The sequence below is a fragment of the Hemicordylus capensis genome, chromosome 2 (genome assembly GCF_027244095.1).
Source record: "Hemicordylus capensis ecotype Gifberg chromosome 2, rHemCap1.1.pri, whole genome shotgun sequence".
NCBI classification, from domain to species: domain Eukaryota; kingdom Metazoa; phylum Chordata; class Lepidosauria; order Squamata; family Cordylidae; genus Hemicordylus; species Hemicordylus capensis.
In genome coordinates this window covers 172,194,407-172,221,574 of record NC_069658.1, presented here as the reverse complement: position 1 = coordinate 172,221,574, position 27,168 = coordinate 172,194,407, and the positions used below count along the sequence as shown (strand labels likewise).

General features: G+C 44.5%; 2 protein-coding genes across 6 annotated transcripts; one reads left to right on the top strand and one right to left on the bottom strand.

Moving 5' to 3' along the window:
- Positions 1-228: 228 nt before the first annotated feature.
- Positions 229-21,898, bottom strand: YIPF2 (Yip1 domain family member 2). Of its 5 annotated transcripts, XM_053291807.1 has the most exons (11): positions 21,667-21,897; positions 20,541-20,776; positions 20,107-20,154; positions 17,425-17,570; positions 16,560-16,640; positions 15,031-15,118; positions 10,854-10,943; positions 9,907-10,073; positions 8,252-8,434; positions 1,174-1,285; positions 229-962 (listed from the first exon to the last, which is right to left on the bottom strand). In XM_053291807.1, exons 3-10 carry the CDS (start codon positions 20,135-20,137, stop codon positions 1,184-1,186), a joined length of 888 nt encoding a protein of 295 aa, XP_053147782.1. In that variant the 5' UTR covers positions 20,138-20,154; positions 20,541-20,776; positions 21,667-21,897; the 3' UTR covers positions 229-962; positions 1,174-1,183. The 5 variants fall into 5 exon arrangements, with proteins under 5 accessions (XP_053147782.1, XP_053147781.1, XP_053147783.1 ...); XM_053291806.1 differs by having other exon boundaries at positions 229-1,285; XM_053291808.1 differs by lacking the exon at positions 20,541-20,776 and having other exon boundaries at positions 229-1,285; positions 21,667-21,898.
- A 10-nt stretch (positions 21,899-21,908) lies between these two features.
- Positions 21,909-23,693, top strand: TIMM29 (translocase of inner mitochondrial membrane 29). The gene is made up of 2 exons (XM_053291816.1): positions 21,909-22,110; positions 22,455-23,693. Exons 1-2 carry the CDS (start codon positions 22,035-22,037, stop codon positions 23,081-23,083), a joined length of 705 nt encoding a protein of 234 aa, XP_053147791.1. The 5' UTR covers positions 21,909-22,034; the 3' UTR covers positions 23,084-23,693.
- The last annotated feature ends 3,475 nt before the right edge of the window (positions 23,694-27,168 follow it).

The window sequence follows — 27,168 nt, the reverse complement described above, 5'->3', positions numbered from 1 at the left end:
AGTGGCAACAGGTGCCACACCACACTGAGGATGGGCAGTGCCACTGCTGCGCCAGGCAGGAGCAAAGCAGCCCTTCTCGGGGCCAGGTGGCTCTGGGAAGCTGGATGGTGCATGTCCTTCAGAACTGTCCACCCTATTGAAGCTCTGCCCCGGCTATGTCCTGTGATGATTCCACCCTAAGGGAAAGCCTTGACTGGAAAGCAAGTGGAGGAAATAACCAGTCTCCTGCCAGAAAACAGGTAGTTTATTTTAGATCAGCATTGCATAGAAAACAAAATCATCAAGTGACTGGATTAAATTGCAAGTAATTTTAAGTGACTCTTTTCCATTCAAGGAGCTTACATGCAGAGGTGGTGTTTCTGCTGATAATTTGCTCCTTCGCACCAGGTGGCAGAGTATACATTGGTTTAAGAATGAAATATCATCAGCTATTCCCTCCTCAAGATCCTAAGCTTAGTTAAAAGGGGCACAACAGACATCACTCCATGCAACCCCTTTCCTTAGTTGCATCGCTGCTGCAGGCCTGTCCTCCTACACAAAAGCAGGAGGCAGCTGCAGACACCCAAGCAGCACCTGATGATCTGTCTCTTGATTCATTTCCCAAAGTAGATCCCTCTCTTGCTGATAAGCTGGGCCAACTGGCTAGTAGCAATAGAACCGCCACCTTGAAATAGTTTGATGCAGTTTGGCTCACCAGGGAGCTCCCTGCTTCTATGTGCTACAAGCACAAGAGAGTTCCAGCTCTTAGGTGTGTGTGGGGTTTTTTTGCAAGCTTGGAGGTGACTTCCATGCCTCTTGAATGGATTTAGTGGTGGTGCTACAGTGCACTCTGCTGTGCTCATGAGCTTTCCGAGGCCAGACAGTCATGATCAAAGTCCGCAACAGAAGCAGAAATACTAAGTAGATAGATGCTTTGCTGCTCTCAATCTCTGCTGGGGCTGATTTGTTCTAAATGAAGAGTTCTAGTAGCAGGTAGAACAAAAAATAAATAAAAATGGATGGGGGAGATGTAAAGACTACTCTGTTCCCTCTCCAAAGAATACCTTGATTCCTGCCCTTCCATTAACAGGGATGGAGACAGAGCAGTAGGTAACAGCATTAAATGCTGGAAACTAACAGTATTTCTAGCAACAGTATTACACGGTTCTTCATGCTATACACAAAGGCTCTTACCAGCTGCTCCTCACATATGCATAGAGCCTGAGGTGTTCATGTGAAGAGTTGTGGCTCTGCTTGGCTCAGCTGGCATTATTTGAGAGCTGGTGGATTTCTGGAAGAAATAGAACTTCAAGAAGACGAGATTAAATTAATTTAACTGAAGCAAGAATCAAGCCTTCCTCCCCACCCCCACGGATAAACAATTTAAGTTGGATTTTAAAATGTTTACAATAGCTGCTCTTTGAACATCTAAAGATAAACAAGTTAAAGCAAATCATACACTAAGTGGCCCAGCAGCAAACAGAATTAAGCCATTTTTTCTGTGTAAGGGAATAAGCCTTTTTTAAACCCTGCCTTTTTGAGCCCAAGCATTCTAAAAAATGGCAAAAGATTTGCATCCAGTCCTGGTTTCAAGAGTCTATCACACCAGGATAGCCACTGAGAAATAATGTATTCCTGCTCAATTTTCTAACTTCCTAAGTTGTGCAACTTGCTTATTTTAGAAGTGTGTTCAGAAATGAACATTTGTTTTCCATTTTATTGCTAAACACTGCATGGCCGTCAGGAAGGCTTGGGCACTTGGGCTGCAAATGAATATCCAATGTCCTTGCACATGTAAGGACACAAATCCAGAGTTGTTGTTTTTTAAGTGCTTAGAGTGTAAATTTCAAGTAACTTTTACCTACCATCCTAATGCAGATTGACACAAATGAGCATAAGTATAAAAATTGTACAGTCTTCTAAAATAGTCATTTAAGAAACTGTAGTCAAACCCTCCTATGCTAATAGTTGTAAATAAAACATGTTTTACAATTAATGTACTTTAGGAAATATCTGAAATGCAAGTGGAAAACTGATTTAAAGCAATTATTGACACGTCTTTTTGTTCGTTAAGGTTATCTAACCTGCCCCACACTAGGGTGGACTTGCAAATAACTAGATTCTGTTTACCCATTCACCATGAATCTGTCTGCAACGTCCAAGTAAGCCACATGATGAATTTTTAAGAAGATAGTAACCTGCATCCTTATTAGACATTGACTGCAGAGCAGGTGCTGTCAAACAAGGTGGGGGCAAGTAGTCAGAATTAGATAACATTTTATGGGGCCAGTCCAGAGCAGCTTGTCTCCCTTATCCTACAATATTTGAGCTTAATAATTCTCAAGTATGAAAATCTTTAGCCAGCCCTTGTCAGAGCTTGAAATGTATACTCTAATGACAAATGAATGTACTACTTGTACACGGTAGTTTATATATGTTGTAGTTACATATAGATATTAACTATGTTAATACAGTATAACTTAATTGTAGACACTTAATTGTAGACAATTAAGTTATTAACAGAAAAACTAAAGAGAAAATAGCTGACATTAAACCAAGCATTAATAATAGAAGATTAACAAGATCATGATTGATCAATATGTTCCAGTGATATATTGTTCCCATCTTATCCTAAATTACTAGCTTGAAAACTTCATCATTCCAGCTATCTTTCATAGTTTACAAATTCAATCTCAAGTAGCACATTAAACATTTTCATCTTGCTGCAGTTTCACTTGACCAGTGCCAAGAGATTCATAATTAGTTCACCTAATAGTGGAACAGAAACACAAATAACCTTCAGCAATCATGATTTTGCCAATACCTCCCTACAGAACACAGTTTAGAATGCAACAATATACAGCTGACACTCATGATTTTACCAATTGCTTCCTTGCGATGTAACAATTTTGCCACCTTAATAGATTAATATTACTGCACATAGGAAGCTGCCATATACTGAGTCAGACCATTGGTCGGTCTAGCTCAGTATTATCTTCACAGACTGGCAGCAGCTTCTCCAGGGTTGCAGGCAGGAATCTCTCTCAGCCCTATCTTGGAGAAGCCAGGGAGGGAACTTGAAACCTTCTGCTCTTCCCAGAGTGGCTCCATCCCCTGAGGGGAATATCTGACAGTGCTTACACTTCTAGTCTCCCATTCATATGCAACCAGGGTGGACCCTGCTTAGCTAAGGGGACAAGTCACGCTTGCTACCACAAGACCAGATCTCCTCTACAGACAAAAGGAGACACACACAATGCCAATGGCCTACCTGGGAATTTAGGTAAAAGTATTGACCAAATATCCCTATAGAACAAACAACGAAGTAACATATGATCGATTATCTCAACTCCTCCTGAATGACATAGGCATAATGGTTGAGAAAAAAATACCAAGATAGCAACTCTAAAAGACCTGAGGGCATTGCATTCAAGTGTGCCAAGGTAAATGCCCTTCTTGTTCTGGCAAAAACAGGCTCATTAAAATAATTAGGGGGAGCTATATCACCTAAAAAGAGAAGTGTCTTATTTGTCCCTATCTTCCTTCCATTGTATCCCAGATCCACTGCCTAATTATCTCCTTGGTCTCTGATGTCCCAAGGGAGATCAACATGGAGATACATGGCCCATAACTGACTAATGTTTTCTCAACTCCTTCTTTCCATGCAGATGTGAAATGGTCATTCAGGACCAGAAGTGTGGTCCTTGGCTTGGCCAATATGAGTTTCAGATAATAAAAGATCTTTGCAACCCAAACATGTGCTTCAATTGGTACTAAGCCCAATTCCAACCTTAAACACTGCATTAGAAGTTCCTCTTCTCACTCCAAGGATTGACCTTATGAATTTAGTTTGGACCAATTCTAGGGGACAAAAGTCCTTGTCGTTACTCAGCTGAGCCCCATATAGTAATTGGGTTAATATTTTCCCTTTTAAGACCTGAATTGCAACAGGGACATAACCATCTCTCTTCCAAAAAAAAATATCTGAGCACCATTGCAATCTTTTTTGCCTCTTGTGTAATGTGGAGCAGATGTGCTTTCCAATAGCCATTAAATTGGAAGACCATCAATCTTCCCTCTAAGCTGCGTGCGCATGTACAAAGCCCAACCCCTCCACGCAATGATCAAACAGTCGCTCACTTCAATCTCGCACTCGCTGCTGCTTGGAAGTGTGTTTTTCCTCTTTTTTGCTGCTGCTGCAAATGTTCCTCTGGCCTTGTCTTCCCAGTGCTACTTCCTCCACTGCTGCTGCAGAGTCTGCCCTTTTGCTGCTGCCGCACCCCTACCTTTGCTCTCCTGTCCCAAGCCCCCCCTCCCCCAGCCACCTTTCCCCCATCTTGCCACAGCAAGATCGGGGGAATACCTCCTCCCTCCGCTGTGGCAGAGCCCACGTGTAGCAGGGCACTGGTGATAAAAATTAGAGCAAAATGAAGACCATGCCTAAATACTTATACTACTTGACTTGCTCTATATCTTGGCCATTCATTTGCCACAAGTGAAGAGGAAAGGGGCCAAAATGCAACCTTGTCTCATTCCCCGCTGAACAGGTATCCTCTGTGTTAAATGGCCCTGGGTACTGTATCTCAGCAGGAGCCAATTGTTATGTAGCATACAGTGAGGGAAATAAGTATTTGATCCCCTGCTGATTTTGTCTGTTTGCCCTCTGACACAGAAATGACCAGGCTATAATTGGAATGGTAGGTTTATTGTAGCTGTGAGAGACAGAATAACAACAAACAAACCCTCAAAAGCCCAGTGCCCAAAAGTCAGCGATGGATTTGCATTGTAGTGAGGGAAATAAGTATTCGATCCCCTATCAACCAGCAAGATTTCAGGTTCCCAGGTGTCTTTTCACTATACAGGTGAAACTCGGAAAATTAGAATATCGTGCAAAAGTCAATTAATTTCAGTAATGCAAATTAAAAGATATGAGACAGATGCATTACATCTGTCTCATATTATATGAGACAGATGCATTACATGCAAAGCAAGATAAGTCAAGCCTTAATTTGTTATAATTGTGATGATCATGGCGTACAGCTCATGAAAACCCCAAATCCACAATCCCAGAAAATTAGAATATTACATGGAACCAAGAAGACAAGGATTGTAGAATAGAACAATATCGGACCTCTGAAAAGTATAGGCATGCATATGTATTCAGTACTTGGTTTGGGCCCCTTTTGCAGCAATTACTACCTCAATGTGGCGTGGCATGGATGCTATCAGCCTGTGGCACTGATGAGGTATTATGGAAGACCAGGATGCTTCATTAGCGGCCTTCAGCAATTCTGCATTGTTTGGTCTCATGTCTCTCATCCTTCTCTTGGCAATGCCCCATAGATTCTCTATGGGGTCAGGTCAAGCGAGTCTGCTGGCCAATCAAGCACAGTACACTGTATACTTTTCAGAGGTCCGATATTTTCTATTCTTCAATCCTTGTCTTATTGGTTCCATGTAATATTCTAATTTTCTGGGATTGTGGATTTGGGGTTTTCATGAGCTGTACGCCATGATCGTCACAATTATAACAAATTAAGGCTTGACTTATCTCGCTTTGCATGTAATGCGTCTGTCTCATATATCAGTTTCACCTTTTAATTTGCATTACTGAAATTAATGGACTTTTGCACGATATTCTAATTTTCCGAGTTTCACCTGTATGCAGGTAACGAGCTGAGATGAGGAACACCCTTTGTAAGGGAGTGCTCCTAATCCCAGCTTGTTACAGTACCTGTATAAAAGACACCTGTCCATAGAAGCAAGCAATCACTCAGCTTCCAAACTCACCACCATGCCCAAGACCAAAGAGCTGTCGAAGGATGTCAGGGACAAGGTTGTAGACCTGCACAAGGCTGGACTGGGCTACAAGACTATCGCCATGCAGCTTGGTGAGAAGGTGACTACAGTTGGCACGATAACTCGCAAATGGAAGAAACACAAAATAACTGTCAATCTCCCTCGGTCTGGGGCTCCATGCAAGATCTCACCTCGTGGAGTTGCAATGATCATGAGAACGGTGACAAAGCAGCCCAGAACTACACGGGGGGAACTTGTCAATGATCTCAGGGCAGCTGGAACCATAGTCACCAAGAAAACAATTGGTAACACACTACGCCGTGAAGGACTGAAATCTTTCAGTGCCCGCAAGGTCCCCCTGCTCAAGGCAGCACATGTACAGGCCCGTCTGCAGTTTGCCAATGCACATCTGAATGATCCAGAGGAGAACTGGGCGAAAGTGTTGTGGTCAGATGAGACCAAAATCGAGCTCTTTGGCATCAACTCAACTCGCCGTGTGTGGAGGAGGAGGAATGCTGCCTATGAGCCCAAGAACACCATCCCCACCGTCAAACATGGAGGTGGACACATTATGCTTTGGGGGTGTTTTTCTGCTAAGGGGACAGGACACCTTCACCGCATCGAAGGGACGATGGACGGGACCATGTACCATCAGATCTTGGGTGAGCACCTCCTTCCCTCAGCCAGGGCATTGAGAATGGGTCGTGGATGGGTATTCCAGCATGACAATGACCCAAAACACACAGCCAAGGCAACAAAGGAGTGGCTCAAGAAGAAGCACATGAAGGTCCTGGAGTGGCCCAGCCAGTCTCTAGACCTTAATCCCATAGAAAATCTGTGGAGGGAGCTGAAGGTTCGGGTTGCCAAACATCAGCCTCGAAACCTTTCTGACTTGGAGAGGATCTGCAAAGAGGAGTGGGACAACATCCCTCCTGGGTTGTGTGCAAACCTGGTGGCCAACTACAGGAAACATCTGTGATTGCCAACAAGGGTTTTGCCACCAAGTACTAAGACATCTTTTGTGAAGGGATCGAATACTTAATTCCCTCACTACAATGCAAATCCATTGCTGACTTTTGGGCACTGGGCTTTTGAGGGTTTGTTTGTTGTTATTCTGTCTCTCACAGCTACAATAAACCTACCATTCCAATTATAGCCTGGTCATTTCTGTGTCAGAGGGCAAACGGACAAAATCAGCAGGGGATCAAATACTTATTTCCCTCACTGTATGTATAAGGGCCAAGAGGTGACAGTCTATGGAAGAAACCTCCAATTTCCTCCATAGTCTGTTCCTAGAGCTATTGAATCAAATGACGCTTTGAAGTCCAAGAAAGCTACAAACAGGGCACCCTTTAAGCGGGCACAACATTTATCAGTAAGATGGTGTAGAATCAAGCACTGATCTACCACAGAGCGCCCTTCTACCTAATGGTGGAACAGCCCACCAAAAGAACAAAGTTTTTTCCAAGGGGAGAGCAGCTATTGCTTCTTCACCCTACCATGCCTTGTTAGAACCTGAGTGTTTTTGTACTAAATTTCAGCTTTTCATTACAGTGTGCCCAGCAATGTACAAGTCTTTTCTCCTTTACTCCTCTCTTCCCTGAACCTTTGTCTTGCTTAACATCTAGCCTAAAAAGAGAGTTCTAGTGAACTCAGACTTGTTCATAAGAACAGCCCTGCTGGATCAGGCCCAAGGCCCATGTAGTCCAGCATCCTGTTTCGCACAGTGGCCCACCAGATGCCACTGGAAGCCACAGGCAGAAGGCATGCCCTCTCTCCTACTGTTACTTCACTACTTTGACTTCTCTATTAGTCCTAAAATATGGATTGTTGTAACTTTAAAGGTCCCAAAGATAAGTCATCTGTTGCATTTTTATTAATGCACTTATTTTAGGGCACTGCCACCAACAGTATATAATTTTGTACACACTCCCAACACTATTTGAACCATATACCCTACTCATTCCTTTGGAGGTTATGCACCCTCTCTGAAACTTTTTAAACTCCATTTTTGAGCTACTACATGTTTGGTACTATGCATAATACTAAATTGCCAGTTATCTGAAATTAAGAATCCTCACACCAGAGCCCTCATGCCTTCATTAATAACAGTTGCGTAAATATGGCCAGTGCTTCCTATACAGAACTTAAGAGCCTTCACAACATTTTATACAGTATCAACTTTGGTTTTTTAAAAAAATCGCGCAAGTGAATGTGGAGCTTTGAAGAATTCACCTGTGTTATGAAACAATATTTTTGCCATTTCATAGTCAAACATTTCTGCAATGTATGAGGCTAAGACCTTTCTTGAAATCTGCTTCCTTTTAACAAAGGGATTGGTTGCATTTTGCATTACTTGTACCTCCTCTGACTCCCATTCACCTCTCAGCAACCCCATGAGAAACTCTTGCCAACAAAAGGTTAGCATAAGTAGCATTAACCTTTAAGTCCTGCCCTAGAGAAACAAGCATACCTTGAAACCAATAGCCAGGAGGACATGGAGAGAGACAATGACAGCCAGCATAGCACAAGCAGCCAGCTTTGTGTCTGAGCGGATGACTGGCCAGAAGGTAAGGACCAGAACTGAAGCAGAGATCCCCATAGCAAATGTGAACAGGAGCCACTCCAACCACGGTAAAGAAATCAGCCACAGAACCTATGCATGGAATGAATGGAGAAGGTCACGAGTTTCACAGTGGATGGAGAGCTCATAATTGCAATATGCTATGGGCCAGGCTACATTATTTTTTATTAATATTATTATTATTTATTTATTCAATTTCTATACTGTCCTTCCACCTGTTAAGTGTCCTGATATGCAACTTGTTCTTTACAGCTGCAAGGGGCTTAACCTGGATTGAGAGCACAGTATACAGGTGAAACTCGGAAAATTAGAATATCGTGCAAAAGTCCATTAATTGCAGTAATGCAAATTAAAAGGTGAAACTGATATGAGACAGACGCATTACATGCAAAGCGAGATAAGTCAAGCCTTAATTTGTTATAATTGTGATGATCATGGCGTACAGCTCATGAAAACCCCAAATCCAACAATCTCAGAAAATTAGAATATTACATGGAACCAAGAAGGCAAGGATTGAAGAATAGAACAATATCGGACCTCTGAAAAGTATAAGCATGCATATGTATTCAGTACTTGGTTTGGGCCCCTTTTGCAGCAATTACTGCCTTAATGCGGCGTGGCATGGATGCTATCAGCCTGTGGCACTGATGAGGTATTATGGAAGACCAGGATGCTTCATTAGCGGCCTTCAGCAATTCTGCATTGTTTGGTCTCATGTCTCTCATCCTTCTCTTGGCAATGCCCCATAGATTCTCTATGGGGTCAGGTCAGGTGAGTTTGCTGGCCAATCAAGCACAGTACACTGTATATTTTTCAGAGGTCCAATATTGTTCTATTCTTCAATCCTTGTCTTATTGGTTCCATGTAATATTCTAATTTTCTGAGATTGTGGATTTGGGGTTTTCATGAGCTGTACGCCATGATCATCACAATTATAACAAATTAAGGCTTGACTTATCTCGCTTTGCATGAAATGCGTCTATCTCATATATCAGTTTCACCTTTTAATTTGCATTACTGAAATTAATGGACTTTTGCACGATATTCTAATTTTCCGAGTTTCACCTGTAGAGGGACTTTAATCCTTAGCTGTACTGCCATCCTGGTCCAGATCAGTCTTCTCCCCTCACCCCCCATGATTGCTATTTACCTCAGGAGGATAGCTCCCGTTGGCACTAGATAGGACATTAGTTCCTAAGGCAAATAGCAGCGTTGGGGGGAAGGGAGCCTGATCCAGATCAGGACCATGGCAAGGGCAAAGGCTCCATGCATGCAATGGTTCCAATCTGGATCTAGCCCTGCAGCTGTTTGGTAAAGAAAAGCACCTTGGGATCAGTGAAGCATGTGATGTAATGTATACTTTGGCTCTGCAAGTGACAACTCTCAAGCTTTCTACTGGAATTCATTTGCCCAAAACTGGGGCAGTGCTGAGGAAAGCACATCAAACAGGGCTTCCTGTACTTTGTACCAGTAGGTTCAATTCTGTTCTCTAATTAAAAGTGAATAGTACTGTGAAACACACACCACCCCATTTGCCTACTCACCGCAGTGGGAATGTGTACAAACAGGGCGTAGCCGTAGATGCACACCACCTCCAGGAAAGTGTAGGAGTCCCTGCTGCTGTGGTCCCCCTTCCGCCATTGCAGGTAGCCCCACAGGGTAAGGGGCACTAGCCAGGCATAGCAGTAAATAACTATTCCTGCAATAGTCACTGTGGGGAAAGGAAAATTGTCAGTGTCTGTCAGCATTTGCTCTAAGACAATAGGAACAAGTGGCAAGCTGAACCCTACTTGGAAAACCCCTTATTTTACATATTCGTATATCGCCCCAAATATACTGTCTCTTCCTTCATAAGAGAAGATTCCACCCCACTGTGAGTACACAGCCTCGGACATAACAATTGTGAGCTGAAGGATTGCCTCTAGTTATGTTGTCTCTAGTCATAATTTGAAGTAGGGAGGACCCTCAAGATTCAGTACCTAGCTCTGCGTAAAATTATTATTATATTTTATATTTACATTTATATCCCATTCTTCCTCCAAGGAGCCCAGAGTGGCGTACTACATACTTGAGTTTCTCCTCACAACAACCCTGTGAAGTAGGCTAGACAGAGAGAAGTCACCCCAGAGTCACCCAGCAAGTATGGCTGAATGGGGATTTGAACTTGGGTCTCCCTGGTCCTAGTCCAGCACTCTAACCACTACACCACACTGACGCAGCAGGGAAAGCTAGGAACCAGGGTTTCTGCATCCTGTTAATACCACCTGTTTCACCCCTTGTACAACCCAGATAGGGAAAAGGGGGTCATTACTACAGCTGTGCTTCCTGCCCTTGTGAGCTACAGATGGGCCAACTGGAACATCTTCACCTGATTGCTCAAGAGGTTTAGCAGACAATGTGCAGCTGCTTTGCTTTATTCCCATCTCTGAAAACATCCTAAAACTAGAACATAATATCCACAAAGCTAAATTTTCCAATATCAAGTCCTCACCTTTGTGGATGGAAGGGCTGCTCTTTTTCTCTAGGAGATTGCTACTGATAGCCAGTGTGAAGACCAATGTAGCACAGATCCAGAAAGGGCCTGTGGGAGGCAGGAGTGCAACATCAGAAGACCAAGCACTGGGAAGAGAGGTCATTTCCCAAGGAGCTATTAAGTCCGGCCTCCCTCTCTGCTCAGCATGGGACAGAGAACAGAGCACTATGAAGACTCACCACAGAATAAGAAAGAGAGCCCTAAATAACAAGAGAGAGCTATAGTCTTCAAGCAGGGTCCTTGAACATATGGACAGGCCTCAAGAATTTCATTTGGCACACCACACACTGGTGGTGGGGGGTGGGATGGGGAGCAGCCTTGGTTCTTCTCTCTCCACTCCTCCGCCTGCTGAAGCGGCAGCATTTCTCCAGGAAGAATGCCACCACTTTGGTGGGCAGTGGGGGAAGAAGCGCCATGGCAACCAGTCCTAGCAGGTGGGGAGATCCTCTGCTGAGGCAGCAGCATTCCTCCTGGAGAAACACCACCACTTCAGCAGGTGGAGGAGAGAAGGACCAGGCAGGAGGATGACCAGGAGGCGCACCTGCCCACTTGTGGCTTGTAGGGCTGCCACCCTTGCTCTGGTTCCTCCCTTCTTGGCTTCTTGGCTCCCACTCTTGCTGCCACACTCCTCCAGAGGGAGGAAGTGGGGAGACTGGTAGTAAGAGGATTATTTGCAGGTTAGATCAAAATGTATTTGAAAAAATAATAAATGTCAACCCCTTGAGCATATTCTGGAGTAAAGTGTAGTGCATTCAGCTAATTTAAGTGGCAGGATAGTCCATGCAAAACTTGGTACCTGCAGCTCAGTGGGAAGTGTGTTATTTAGAATTTATTCTTGAAATTTAAAATAAAAAAAAACACCCCATAAAATTAAAAACAACAACCTTTCCCTGAGCAGGGGTGTTGTTGGGTGTGTATATTTTTGCTTTTACATTTTATATCCCGCTCTTCCTCCAAGGAGCCCAAAGCGGTGTACTACATACTTGAGTTTCTCTTTTCACAACAACCCTGTGAAGTAGGTTAGGCTGAGAGAGAAGTGACTGGCCCAGAGTCACCCAGCTAGTTTCATGGCTGAATGGGGATTTGAACTTGGGTCTCCCCAGTCCATGCTGCTCCATGCTCTATACCAGGGATTCTCAACGTTGGGCCCCCAGATGTTATTGGACTTCAACTCCCATAATCCCCAGCCTTTGGCTGGGGATTATGGGAGTTGAAGTCCAATAACATCTGGGGGCCCAACACTGAGAATCCCTGGTCTATTCCATGCTGGCTCTGTATGTGTATATGTGTAGACAGATATAGAGAGCTTGTACATACACACACTCTTCTGAAAAAGGGCAGTTGCAGACAAGAGCCTTATTCAGATATTGAAGCTCTTCTCACAGTCAGTGAGAAGAGCTTCTCCCGGGTCTGCAGGGAGAGCAGGCTGCTCTCCCCACAGCTGATCCAAAGGCAGCCCTGGGCAGCCGGACCGGCCACCCACACGACTGCCAGATCCGTCATGCAGTTGGCGAGGGCTGCAGGGGTAGGGGCCACGGGGCCCCTGGAAGTTCCAGGATGCCCTGTATGAGTGTGTGGGGCATCCTGGAGAGATCCTCGAGCTGGGGTCTACTCATGTGTCGCTGCGCATCGTGGCAACACACAAGCAAAAAGATGAGGTGAACAGAGTGTTAACCTCTGTCAACATTGTCTAAGGGGAGGAGTATTTCTGGAGGGTAGCTGGCAGGAGCCGCATATCTCCCGTTGCAGCACACGATCACCCAAAAGCGGGCTAGGCTGCCTTAGCCCGCTTTTGGGCGATCGTGAGAATAACCTCATTATGATGTTCAAGTGTACACTTGTGCATATTTAGTGTGAATGACTGTTCCTGTATCATTTTCAAAGACAGCTCAAGAGACAGAAGCAAATGCTAGGAGCGGTGAGAAAAGAAAGACAAAGAAGAGGAAATGGGGAGGCAAAGAAGTGGCAATGGAAGCTGGGGGTTTGATGCTAGATCAAGCTGAGGGTGGCAGATTGCAAAAGACTCATCCTTCCTTTCTGGAAATACAGCCCCTCTGTTCAGCCTTGCTAGTCTTGTCATTTGGTTAGGACCTTTAAATCCTAGGCCACTGGACACAACAACATGTCATAGAAGAAAATTCTGTTATTTCAAAAAGAGTAGTGTAGACTACTGATGGTGCAGCTGTTTCAACTGCTGGAACAAGTGATTAAAATGAAGTTATTGGAGATTCTGCAAATACATGTCAACTTTCTCAAAGTGGACGTTTAAGTGACCTAATGACAAACTTGAATGGACCCTCTGTGTGGTTCTTCAGTGCAAAATCTGCAAGACATACTGAAGAACACAAATGGCAAAAGATATAGGTAAGTGATTATTTTCATTTGGAACATTTAACTCTTACTATGTACAGAGTGTTGGATCATATATGTCTTGAGAAACGGAGTAATTATGCTTGTGTATGCATGATCATTGACTGCGTTTATACAGTGGCAAGCTGGTGTAGCTTCTCATCTGACTTGTAACATTTTTGTCTGGCTGGTGAACTGAGCTAACATTTCTTGACCCCTGCATATGATTGTCAATATGCTTTTTAACATCTACATGAAACTGTTGTCAGAGATCATCAAGAGATTTCGTGCAGGGTGTTATCAGTATGCCGATGACACCCAAATTTATTTCTCCATATCAACTTCATCAGGAAATGGATTAACCTCTCTAAACACTTGCCTGGAATCAGTAATGGGCTGGATGAGGGAGAACAGCTGAATCCAAACAAGATGGAGGTACTCATTGTGGGAAGTTAGAACTTAGGAAGTGGTTTAGATCTGCCTCTTCTGGATGGAATTACACTGCCCCTGAAAGATCAGGTACATAGTTTGAGAGTACTTCTGGATCCAAACCTCTCCTTTATAACTCAGGTTGAAGCAGTGGCCAGGAGTGTTTTTTATAAGCTTCAGCTGATATGCCAGCTGCATCCATTTCTTGAGACAAACGACCTTAAAATAGTGGTGCATATGCTGGTAATATTCAGGCTTGACTACTGCAATGTGCTCTATGTTGGGCTACCGTTGTATGTAGTCTGGAAACCTCAATTCATGCAGAACGCAGCAGCCAGGCTGGTCTCCAGGACTTCCCAAGGAGACCAAACTACTTCTGTTTTAAAAGAACTACACTGGCTGCCAATTAGTTCCAGGGCAAAATACAAAGTGCTGGTTATTACCTATGAAGCCCTAAATGGGCAGGGTAAAGAAGAGCACCTTCTCCTTCATGAACCCTGATGCCTATTATCGGAGAAGGTCCAGTTGCTGTTACCACCGGCTCGTTTAGTGGTGACCCAAAACTAGGGCTCTGGAACATACTCCCAAATTAGGGGTGTGCACAAACCGGTCCGGAGGCCATGTAAGAGGCCTCCGGACCGGTCCGGCACCGAGGGGGGGTCTCCCTTTAAAGTAGGAGAGACCCCCCTACTTTAAAGACCCCCCTCTCCCTTTAAAGTAGGGGAGACTACTTTAAACTACTACTGAACACACATGTTTTATCAGGCTTTTTAATTGATGGTAATTTTAATTTGTTTTTATGTGATTTTTAGATTTTAGTTGTTCTTTGGTTTAAATTGTAAACCACCCTGAGATTTTTATATAGGGTGGTAGAAAAATACAATAGATATGAATCTACCATATATTAAGGCATTATTTAGCCCAGTATTGTCTCTGACAGATAGCAGATCTTTACTTCAGGGGTGTTTCCCAGCCCTGCTGTTTGGGATACTTTAACTAGAGATGCTGAGGATTGAATCTTGTACATATAAAATGTGTTCCATCCTCAAGCTTTAGCTTTTCCAAGTAAAGTCCTCAGGGGCAGTGAGCAGAAACTGGGCAAGTAAGCCTTGGATTTAACACATCTCTGAATGAGAACTCCAGCAGATTATCAGGATAAATTTCCTTGCTTCTAAGTTGGTAAACAAAGATGGAATTGCAATGAGATACAATTCAGATGTCTTTGCTGTCTTGATTCCAAGGGAGGTCCTGCTCTTGATAGCTTCTGAGTTTGGGGCCCTTTATGCTATATGGGCAACTGAAAGTTAACCAGCAAGAGATGAGTCATGAGCTTCAGGATGAGTTTCCCTATACTCACCATATAGATCAGGGTTATTCTGCAAGTGGTGCCGTACAAAGTTCTTTCCTGGCAATGGAAACAGTGATCCTTTTATCCTGTCCAGCACCTGATAAGTAGGAACAGGCCATGTTACAGTCAAATGACTCCCAAGGAGTCTATGGCAGGTCTTCCACAAGCACCCAGGGATTCCTGCTTTCCATTCCAGTAGGGAGATAAAGGATTACTGGAGATCATGTATAGACTAGGGATGTGCATGGAACCAGTTCAGAAACCCTTTATGGGTCTCCAAACTGGTTCGAAGGCAGGGGTGTTGACTCAGGGAGGGGGAGGGTGCACTTATCCCTCCCTCCTCTTTAGGGGTGTGCACGGAACCGCAGAGCTGTGGTCCGGCACTGTGTGTGGGGTTCCTTTAAGGGCGGGGGAGGGTTTACTTACCCCTCCCGCCACTTTCCCCCCTCCAGCGCGCGTATTCTATGTAGTAATTGGGGCGGCAGGATACCTCCCTGCCGCCCCTTCTCCCACTTGAGCTCAAAAGGCTGCATGGAGCCTTTTGCGCACGCCGCGCGCTTGCTTCATGTCTCCCTGACATGCGCGCGCGGGGCCACACACACACACACGCATGCACGTCGGGGGGACGTGAAACCCCCGCGCAACGTGCTCCATGCAGAAGTGGGAGAAGGGGCGGCAGGGAGGTATCCTGCCGCCCCAATTACTACATAGAATATGCGCGCTGGAGGGGGGAAAGTGGTGGGAGGGGTAAGTAAACCCTCCCCCGCCCTTAAAGGAACCCCACCCTGAACCAAACAGGTCCGGACCAGTCCCTACTCCTCTTTCCTCTCTCCCACCCTTAAAGTCAACCCCCCCCCTCGAACTTCCCCCACACGGTTCCATGCACATCCCTAGTACAGACTGCCTGCCTTTGCACTAAACATTATTCTTCAGATATGGAAATTAGACTGAGAATGGGACTAGGCCAAGGCCACTTCACAAGTTCATAGTAGCAAGGAGAATGAACTCTCATATCAGTCCATCCACTGGCCAGACTAGTGACAGCTAGAGATAAAGAGAGTTAATAGATACCCAAATTCTAAATTCAGGTTTAGACATCTCTAATGCCCAGTTCATGCATTCAAAAGAACCACTGCTGTGTATTCTAGCAAGTCCAAATTAGGAGCCCAATTTTAAGTTTTCAGCTAGTGGAAAAAAATGTGAAGGTGGTCACCAGAGATTCTAGAATAGAATCAGCTTCAGGGCAAGGTCATTAATGAAGCAGGACTGCTTCCAGAAAGCCTCTGAATCAGAAGGCATCCTATGGATCACTGTCTTGCTAAACTGCATACCATACAAACAAGATGTATCATCTTGTACTTAATGTCCTTAATGCCTGCCCCACTTTTTTTGGTAAACTTCCAAGAAGGTGGTCACTCTCCATGAATGGCAGCTCCACTAGGTATCCTGGAAGGCTTTTTCTCCACTGCTACACTCCTTCCCCTTGTCAAGTGTGTTCGGGTTTTGGCTGTGTCTATGAAGCCAGGAGATGCCATTACCTGATACGTGTCAACATCAAAGAAAGCCTGGTAATATTCAAAGCTCCAGAAACTGGATTGCTTCTTCTGGGAACTCAAGAGCTGCAGGGATGAGAGTAAGAGGGGCTGCTTTGACATGGACCAGGAGAGAGGCAAAAAGAAACAACATAAGCCTGGACCATGGCTGAAGAGAGAGAACGTTTGGTCACTTGACCTTTTGAATCACCAAAGTGATTCTCTTTCTTTCAAGGGGCTTCTCCTCACCCCTGTGAACTGTGGTTAGTTAATGAAGCTCTATGAGCTGTATTTGTATGTAAAGGAGGTCTGTCATTATAAACAATTTTGAGTTTATTGCAACTCTCTCACTTACTCTTTACACATGGAACAGTGGAAATTTCAGTTGCTCAAAGGCAAGTGTCACACAAGCTTCAGAACTCGTTAGGTACTAGTTCCTCTAATTAGCAATACATTTACAACCGCATTTGTGAAAAAGAATAGCCCTATTCAGTTATTATTACATTATATGTGTAGATAGGTATCTGTACTCAAAAATGTTTGTGTGAATGACTGTGCATTTTAAAAGTGAGCCTGGGGTACAGACAGGTATTGCTGTATCTGTGTTTAACACAATGTGTGAATAACAGTGTGTATTCTATGCCAATTGTAGGTTTCCTACTCCTCGCCCTCCCTTTATGTCTCTCTCTTCTCTGCCTTAGTTCAGTACTGGTTGTATTCATCTGACCTTCTGTTGCCTTCTTACCAACCTTTTCCAGGCACACAAGTTGTCCCAGGCTGGAACAGTGTCTCCTTACCCCTCATCCCATCCCAAAGCACCCACGTCTCCATAAAGCCATTCATGAACACCCAGAATTTGTAGTGGACCTACCTCTGTTTTATCACTTTCCTCTTCTGGCTCATGTTCCTCATTATAATGGGAGTCCACATTCAGGGTAATATGGCTTTGCCGCTCACCAACGCTAGCAGTGGTAGCACCAGCATTCTCGGCCAACAAATCCATGGCCTCATCAAATTCTGCAGAGAAAACACCAGGCCATCAGGACAGGAATATCAGTTCATTTACTATATGCCTTTAAAAATAATACATATGTAGGCAATTTGTATCTACTCAACAAGTATAGAACTCCATACTGACTTTAGTGCCTGATCCAAAATATGGAATCATGAACGTCTGTTTTAGAAGCAGAGATACAAGCTGTATTGGTATAGGATCCCAGTATTTAGAAAAGAGCACTCCTGTATTCTTTGTATATTCCCTTTTCCAATTCCATGCTACCTCACTATTACATCAGAATAAAGCATTAAAACTTAGTTTGAAAGTAAGTGCATTGATGACTTATGCCATTTGACAAGCTGGGCAATATATTGCAGACATGGAGAGAGTTCTGGCAGTGGATTTGGATTTTCTTCAGATGCCAGAAACTGGGAAGCTTGCCAGCCTACAAAGTCAGGGTAAAAGCAACCTATGCATTGGAGTGATCCCCTGCCTGGAAAGATCAGTCCCCACACACCTCCATGGCAGAAAGGCATTGTAACCATTCCCAAAAGTTCTTTCATTTTTGCTAAGTCTAGTATGAGGCCTGGAAATTAGTCTTCTACAAGCAACAGAATTGTTCACATTAAGCTTGATAGCTGGATGTTGGCATGTTAATCTGCTTTCTTGGGATCTTAGTTGTGATTATTGAAGAGAGATGATTCAAAGCATGGCGACAGAAAATGAAAGGATATTTTGGGCAAGATGGTAATAGGTCAGTTCACCGCAGGCTTGCTGGGAAATAGAGTGCACTCATTGCATACTGTGCCAATTTTTTGCCATTTTAAGAGGAGAAAGGAGCAAGAGTGACAGAAAAAGAAGGCAAGAGAGACTAATCAGACAGTAACAGGCATTCGTCTTTCCATATTCCGCACTAGGCTTCATTCCCCTCAACTTGTATCTCCTGCCTGTGTCTCGCTTATGGAAAGGATGTGGTACCTACAGATGACTACTCATCTCCAGGTGTACATGTATCACATATTGAGAAACTATGGTGTAGATATTCAGGATGTCTTCCCAAGGGAAGGGGTAAGAGTCTGGCTGATGTTAACAGACAAGATACAAGTCTAGATATTCAGTTCTATATCCAAATAATACAGTTTTGGAAGCACAAAGATCATCACAACCTACTTTACTGAATCTACTTCAGTCAAAACTTGCACCTAAGAATGTTTAACAAAAAGACAGGTCTAGAAAATACGCAAGGTATTTGCTTTAGTCTTTTGACATCTCCAACACTGATCACTGCAAGTTTCATACATGCGAATGAACTGTGGACAAATATCAACAAAATGGCTATTTCAGATAACACACAAGGAATATGCTAACCAAGTTCTTGGACCTATTATTCAGAATTCATAACCACTACCTTCTCTATAGGTTCACCCAGATCTTTCCTCCCTCTATAACTGCAACTCCATGTAATTTAATCCAAATTTACCAATAGTTCACACCATTGGCTAATTAATCCTTTTAACCTTAGTGAAGTCATCAAATTTTCTGCAGCACTTACTACTTTAAATTGTTACAGTTATTGCATTAAAACGCTTCTAATCTGGAAGTAAAATAGCCACATTGATTTATGTCAGTTAATTTTAGCTACTACCTCCAGGTATGAAATTTGAATACAGAATTTCATCTGTATTCAAAAGATCTGAAATTATATTTATACCATAAGGAAATATGCCCCAGCAATTCTGGAAATGGAAACAGATTGTCATAAGACAGAAAAGTTAGAGGAGATAACCCTGGGTACTTTTTCCAGATAGATAAAGCCACTGTTGATAGTTTACCCTCCTTCTCACATTGATCTTAATACTTAAGAGAGAGCCAGTGTGGTGTAGTGGTTAGAGTGCTGGACTAGGACCAGGGATACCCGAGTTCAAATCCTTATTCGGCCAGTATACTTTCTGGGTGACTCTGGGCCAGTCACTTCTCTCTCAGCCTAACCTACTTCACAGGGTTGTTGGGAGGAGAAACTTAAGTATGTAGTACACTGCTCTGGGCTCCTTGGAAGAAACAGGATATAAAAAATGAATTTAATTTTTTTAATTTAAACCATTATACTAAGGCTGCATTCTGGCTCACCTGAAGGTATGCCCTATTAAGCGCAATTCCTCTCTCATTTACTTAACAGTAGGTCCAACAGAATTCAGTAGGACAGAGTTGGATGTGGCATAACCGGGAACTCTTCTGAGAAATTATGCTTGCTACTCTTCTAGTAATAAGACTGTTTTAACACTAACAGCGTGCTGGGTGCCACAAATGTAAAAGTGACACTTCCCTTGCTTACAATGTAAGCAAGATAGGAAAAAGGAGGAAACAGTTCAGAGCAAGATAAAGGAGTAGCAAAGCTAGAAGACATAGAGATAATGGGCATGTTCTTAATCCTCCAAGAGAGTGTCAGTTATTGGCACTTTGATCAGAGAAGTGCCAAATGTTTGGAAAAATCCGGCTTAAGCAAGTGCCAAAGCCTGGTCAAGTCCAGAACCTACTGAGAGGGAGAAAAACACTCACCATGAAACTTGAATTCATCTGGAGCAGCCATGGTGTGACCAGATTATCCTGAAGTATGAAATAAACAGTGCTGGGTTTAATGTATAACTAAAAGCAGCCTTAAAGGGTTAAGGAGAGATACCTAGTCACTCAGGGTCAGCAATGCCCCGCAGCTCTCCCATCACCCCCTCAAGCCAGCCAGCCGGCTCTACCCTGCCCCGTGCACCTTAATAAGCGATCGCCGACCCGAAGCACCATGCTCCCCAATCAAATCCTGTTGGCTGTGGTGGTAGAAAAGCACTCAGCATATGCTCAGAGGCAGTTTGCTTTTATCACCGCATAACCCTACCCTCCTGCCCCGCCGGGGGCCGCCATGGATATCCCCACCCCTGGCGGTCAGATGCTCAAGGGCCCGACCTAGAGCTCTACACCCCATGTCAGTTCTTCATAGGTACCTTCAAGCGGTGGTGAAAAAGCGGAGTCGGGCAAAGACCAGCCTATCCCACAAGGTGCGACAGGGTCTATTGGCGAGGAGGCTGCCACGGAAACACCCGAAGCTCCTCCTCTACCGTCGCTGTCCAGAGTCTTTTAAAAAGTTGACGGCTCTCATAGACTTAAATAGGTAGACTGACAAGCCATGGTCTGACGATAGAATTTTTGTTACTTTTGATGCCAATTTTTTTTTTCTCGCCTGAGAGGCAAAAGTGACAGTTGCCCATAAGACACAATCGAGAAACCCGGGACTTTAGGTGCAGCAGCATTATGTTCCCCACCCCCGAAAAAGAAGGTCGAAGCAGATAAAGTGCCGTCGAGTCGATGTCGACTCCGGGCGCCCACAGAGCCCTGTGATTGTTTTTGGTAGACTTACCATTGCCTCCTCCTGCGCAGCATGAGGTGATGCCTTTCAGCATCTTATATTGCAGCTGCCAGATAGAGGTGTTTCCCATAGTCTGGGAAACATACCAGCGGGAATTCGAAACGGCAACCTCTGGCTCGCTAGGCAAGTCATTTCCCCGCTGCGCCATTAGGTGATACTCTGATCTTATTTTGTGAGGGAAACAATGGGGGTTGGGTTCTAATTTTTAAAAAGAAGAGTATGCAAATACAATCCATAGTTATCCCCTTCACTGCAGATGGTATGAAGGCGGCTGCTGTGGCGGGCAGAGCGGATTACTTACCACAGCCCGTGGTGTACAATGTTATTGCGGGGGCGGGGGGCGGCGGCGAGTGAAGGACAACACTGATAGTCTGCACTGCTAACGTGGCTGAGGCTGAGTGGTTCACAACAACAACAACAACAACCTTGCAATGTCGTCCAAGCCCTGCCTAGGAAAGGCCATCGCCCAATGGGGAAGTCCCTGCCTTGCAGCGGGAATGAGAAAGGCCCGAGGCCGTGGACGGAGAACCGCTCCTAGTCAAAAGAAGGAGCGCCCGAGGCCAGCTATGTGCACCACCAGGGCTCTGACTGTCAGTGCGTGGCGGCGGGCGGCGGCTTCGTGGGTTCAGTGCCCGGGGTCCCGCTCGTTCTGCTCCCGTCTCCGAGGGCTAATCCGCGCTTCAAGATGTCCCAGTAGGACTTACTGCACGACCCAGGCATCCTACCATCCTCTTCTGCTTCGGATTCCCAGCAAAATAAAGTTTCTCATTCAAAACACATCCCCAGTTACGACACAATCATCATCATTATTCTTAAACTAACTGCCAGTTCAACCCGCCCTTGCAGCCTAATTCAAGCACTTAGCAGGATGCCGACGGCCCTTTTTCATTTCCTTTCATGATGCTGACGAGATGTGGCGGGTTCTTTCCCCAGAGCCTAGCGGAGATTTCCAAGCAGGCAGGACACTAAGGGGCAGGGTTGCACTCTAGCCTTTCTCTCTCTAGAACGGCGCTCTCCTGCTTTCCTCTTCCGCCCGGCGGGAGGCCTTTTCCGGTTTTTCCTCAGGCTGGCAATGGCGGAGCCCTCGAGCCTAGGTCGGGCGCAAGAGAAGCGACGCCTTTGGGAGCGGCTTCGTACCGGCCGCCTAGGTCAGCTGCGGAGAGGGGGAGAGGGAGAGCGAAAGGCGGGCGAGGGGCAGGCCCGGCCGTGGCCCTCCGACTCCTTGCTGCCGAGCTCTCCTTGTCCATTTGCAGGTCACGCCGCGGAGGCCAGGGAGCAACCCTCGCCGCCGCCGCCTCCCTCGGAGTAAGGGGCGGAGGGACTGGGCCTCTCCCGGCCGGGTCCTCTCCTCCGCCCGCTCCCCCCCTAGGCCAGCGCCCCCCCCCCCCCCCCGCGAGAGAGGCGCTGGCGCAGCTCCAGCCAGGCTGTTCCTCACTGATTTCCACCCGCCCACCATGCTTAGTCTCTTTTTTTTTCTTCCTTTGCTCCACAGCTTCGTGGTGGAAGAGCCTCTTGCACGACTACGCCGAAGCCTGCAAAGAGGTAGCGCTGGGTGTCAGGCAGCGGCCGGGCAAAGCCTCGCTGTACCTATCGCTGCTGGCTGCAGCGGTGGGGTGCAGCCTCCACAGCCCCTGTGAAGCCTCTTTCGAGGCGAGCCTCCTGGAAGCCTCAGGCACCCTCCTCCTCCTCTCGCCCTGGATCCGCAGCAACAGCTCAGAGGAGCACGTCCAACGACTGATGAAGCTGAAGAATCGGGGCCAACTGCGTTTCCAGAGCCTGCTCTTTTTTTCCCTCATGTACGAGGTGCCTTTCGATGCAAGTGCCGATCTCTACCAGGTGCACTGCAAGTACCTGAAGCCACGCTGGACAGAGTTCCCCAAGTGTGTTTTGGACGTGGGTTTCTGGGGGCGCTGGTGGGTTTTGCACTCTAAAATGCAGAATTCGGACATTAATGATGAGGAGTTTCAGTATCTACCTGCCCATCTCAGGGTAGTCTCTTTCCATAACCTGCACTCAGAAACTAATGAGAAACTTTTTAATGAGAAGTACAAGCCAGTTGTTTTGACAGAAGAGCAAATCCAGCAAGCAGAAAGGGAGAATCCAAGACAGCTACACACTTAATATGCATTGGTGGCTCTAGTTCACCATGTGGTGGAACAAAGCGAAAAAGACCTGTAATCAAATGTCTGCTTTGTTTTAGTAGCCACAGATGAAGATAGGCACTGCCGTTACCATTATTGGATTAAGTACCTACCAAATTTCATTTTTGGATAACCATGTTTGTTCATGATAGCTCTTTAATGCAAAAACTTCTGAAGCATAGTCCAACACTCTCCTCCAGTGCTCTCTCTTATCTCAGTTTCTTCCTCCCCCAACAGTGATGGAAGTCCCATTTTGTTTGGCCTCTCTCTTACAGACTCCTCCCTGGCAGGAAGAGGGAATCTGTTCTCTTCCATTATGAGGAGAAGGGTGTTATTGGACTTCCTTGTGGTGGATATGAACAAAGAATAAGCACCTGTGAGAAAAACATCCAGTCACTGGCTGTCTCTGACACCTTCTCAATTCTTTAAATATAATTTCTCAGGAATGGGAAACAAATATGGCATTTGTCCTTTCCAAGACTTACTCATAAGACTTGTAGAGCTAGTCCTTCTGCAGATCTGTTCCCCAGCTATCCCTCCCTCCCTGAGAAGCGTGTGAATGTGAATAAAATACTTTGTTTGCGACTGCAGGCAGTGTGAAATTGTTGGTTATTAGTTTCATATTTGGGAGGAATCTGTCAGTCTCTAGGCTGAAGAGCAGTAGCCAGCAGACTTTATTTAGCAGGCTTTTATGTTCTTCAGCTGGAGTTCCTGAAATGACTCACAACATAAAATGCAATACATCTTAAATTCACTTAAAACCAAAACAGTTCCATGGAAACAGTTCATTTGTCTTCACCAACCTGCAAGTTGATCTTTGCTGCGCCTGTGACAGGAGAGCTGAACAGGACATCTGATTATGCCTTTGCCTGCCTTCCCAATGAATATGCGTTTTCAGCCAGAAACCCTGCTGAATTTGGGGGCAGAATCCGAGGTTCTGGTTGAAGGAGACTGATTCTAGTCAGCTGCAGAGCTGTTTGGGTGGGATACCTGAAATGACCTGGAGCTGTTTTAAGACCTCCATAGGTCTTTTTTTAAAAAAGCACTAGAAGAGGGAAACTTATAACTTTCCATTCAAGTGTAAAAAAGCTGCTACTTTTTATGCATGATCACCTCTTAAAATATCTTCTAAAAGTCATGATAGTCCCTTAGTTTGGGATTTGACTTATTTGTGAGTCCTGACCAATAAATGACTGCTAGTTAGATGTAACAAAATGAGTTTTCTACTCATATTCATCTTTGCATTCTCACAATATCTAGAAGCGAGGGTGTTTGCCAAACGACCCAAGTCCCATTCATGGTCTATGAGTGGCCATGTAATCAAACAAGTTAGAACCTTTAAATACCTTGGAGTCTTCTTCCACTCTGCAGGAGGGCAAAGAGCAAAATGCCCATCAATCAGCCAATGCCATCAGGTCCTTTTATTTCACCAGGGGAACTCTTTTCATCCCAGCTGCCATAAAGCTTTTCACAGCTAAAGTTTACCTGCAGCCCCTGTATGGTGCCCAACTTGGCCTCTATGAGAATTTCACTCCCTTGGAAGTAGTACAAACCAATTTTTAAGAACAATATTCCAAGTGCCATGCTGTGTTCTCAATACAGCCTTAGGACGTGAGGCAGGAGTTTTTAAGATTAGAAATAAGACTCTGGCTGAGTATGTTTATTTTTTGGTTGAAGCTGTTTTTTCAAGTGGGCTTGGCTCCTCTTACCCTTATAGACAGTTACGCTTTGAGATGGAAGGTGACGTTAATTTACAATAATGGCCTTTCCCAAGAGGAGCTTATCAGGATGGGGTACGACCAAGCAATATGGGTCATCAAACAGCATGCATTTTACATAGAAATGCAAGAAGAGTCAGCTAAGTTGCCCAGAGGGATTTATACAGGCAATCAGTTAACTTAAAACCTGCTGAATACAAACAGCAAAATTCAAAAGAGCGATGATCCTTGCTCGGCTAAATGCACTCCCCACTGCAGTTTTAGAGAGGAAGTTCAAGTAACTACCATACTCAGCCCACCTCTGCCCTTGTGGCTCGGGAGACATAAAAACTGCACATGTATTATTTTACTGCACATTTTACAAGGATATTTGAATCAATTTTATTTCTTCATTTTTAATGGAATTTCCTGGCCACACTGATGAGTTTTATTTAAATTACTTTCTGTCAAATTTTAAGGACACAGTGTCTTGGAATGTGGCCAAGTTTTGCTACATAGTCTGTAAAATCCACAAGGAACTCACTATCTGATTATTGTTGGCAGTTGTTTCTTATTGCTGGTCAATGACCAAAATAAACCTATCTATCTAGAAGCATGTGTAAATCCATCAAATGGCAGTAGAGAACAAAGGGATTAGGAAAATAGGGTGCAGTTGCATTATTTAGCAGCAGAGATAAAAGCCACATCCTCCCTCAAAGCAGCTCCAGGGGAAGATAGGATTCCTGCAAGGTGCATGGTCAGCATGAAGTAGGAAAGCTCAGGCATAGTTGCTCCTGGGAAATGGTGGTTGAGAGCCAGAATATCTGAATGCCATTTTGAGGGAAGGTGGGAAAGTAAATAAGTAGATGTGGTTTCTGCCTGGGCTGCTTCTAGAGCATATGCAGAATGGCTATCCTGCACCATTGAGTAAAAACAGACACTTCTCATCTAATGTTGGGGGAAAGATCAAAGCAGGTGTGAGCCCTAGTTAAGAGATTAGTTCCTGAGGATTTAATATGGTGCAGACCACAAGAAAAATCTTAACTGCTCTAGAGCAGCGAAAAGAGTAAACCATAAAAGTATTCATCAGTAGTAGAAGCAGCTCCTGCAAACCTTTAATCTCTGCCTCATTGAAAACTCCCCAGAATGAAAAGCAGGGGTGGGGAGGGTTCAGTATCTTCTGTTTAAAAAGAACATAGAAGCATAAGAATTGCCTTACAAGATCAGATAAAAAGTCTGTTAAGTCTCACTCAGCTGGTCAAGTGCTTTCCCACACATCCCATTTCTATACCGCCCTTCCAAAAATGGCTCAGGGCGGTTTACAGAGAGAAACAAATAAATAAGATGGATGGCTCCCTGTCCCCAAAGGGCTCACAATCTAAAAAGAAACATAAGATAGACACCAGCAACAGTCACTGGAGGTACTGTGCTGGGGGTGGAGAGAGCCAGTTACTCTTCCCCTACTGAATAAAGAGAATCACCACGTTAAAAAGGTGCCTCTTTGCCAAGTTAGCAGGGGGTGAGAATGAGGGGATAAAATCCTCACATTCTATAATGTTTTTTTTAACCAATTGTTTTTAACAATTTGGCACATAAAGCAATCACCCATTTTTATATGGAGTGTGTGTAAATGGTGAAATCACCCTTCTAGTCCAAATAAATTAATTATAATTTTACAAACACTTATGTGGAAACTCCAGTAAAATGAATTTTGCAGCACAAGGCTTTTTTCTTAAAAAGTGATGTGCAAATATTAAATAAATGAGCACGTCAAATGCTACCCTCATTAACTAGGAACTCAGTGGGCCTTATTTCTAAATAAATATCCCCAGGATTTGCCTGTAAATGCCTTCCTTGCTCTTTATATCTCTTTCTATATGGTTCTATATGGTGAGGTGGGTTTTCTCACCAGATTAAAGGAAGCTGGTTGCCCTCCTGCTAAGGTCTAGTATCTACAAAGAGGTCATCCTCCAGGATCTTGTCAACCCTTAAGGGACATACCTGGAGATGCTTCTATTGACCCTGCTCTGGTAAAAGTTCCTTTAACAACCAAGAGAGAAGGTGGAAGTTTTCCACAACTCGAAGACAACGGCCTTATTTGGGCACTACATTGTACAATTAATGCTTTATTTTGTTCTCTGACCAGCAAAAACAAATAGCAACCAAATAAATCTACATAATTTCCACTTTACTATATGTCTGTCAATCAAACAATTATTCTATTAGAGATGATCTGCTAATTTTACTAGCGATCACACAAAGTTTGGCTACTATACACAAAATACCAGAATCCTGATCAAAGAGAAGGAAGCATATATAAAAAGCATCTGAATGACCTCATTACATGTGTACTAGTTTGGATGATACA

Bases quoted from the DNA above. Each gene is read 5' to 3' on its own strand.
- TIMM29 (XM_053291816.1), top strand. From the start codon at position 22,035: ATGGCGGAGCCCTCGAGCCTAGGTCGGGCGCAAGAGAAGCGACGCCTT. The intron at 22,111-22,454 runs GTCAGCTGCGGA...TTTGCTCCACAG, and splicing joins GCTTCGTACCGGCCGCCTAG to CTTCGTGGTGGAAGAGCCTC.
- YIPF2 (XM_053291808.1), bottom strand. From the start codon at position 20,137: ATGGCTGCTCCAGATGAATTCAAGTTTCATG. The intron at 15,119-16,559 runs GTAATGGCATCT...CCTACTTATCAG, and splicing joins TTGATGTTGACACGTATCAG to GTGCTGGACAGGATAAAAGG. The intron at 8,435-9,906 runs GTGAGTAGGCAA...TTCCATGCATAG, and splicing joins TTGTACACATTCCCACTGCG to GTTCTGTGGCTGATTTCTTT.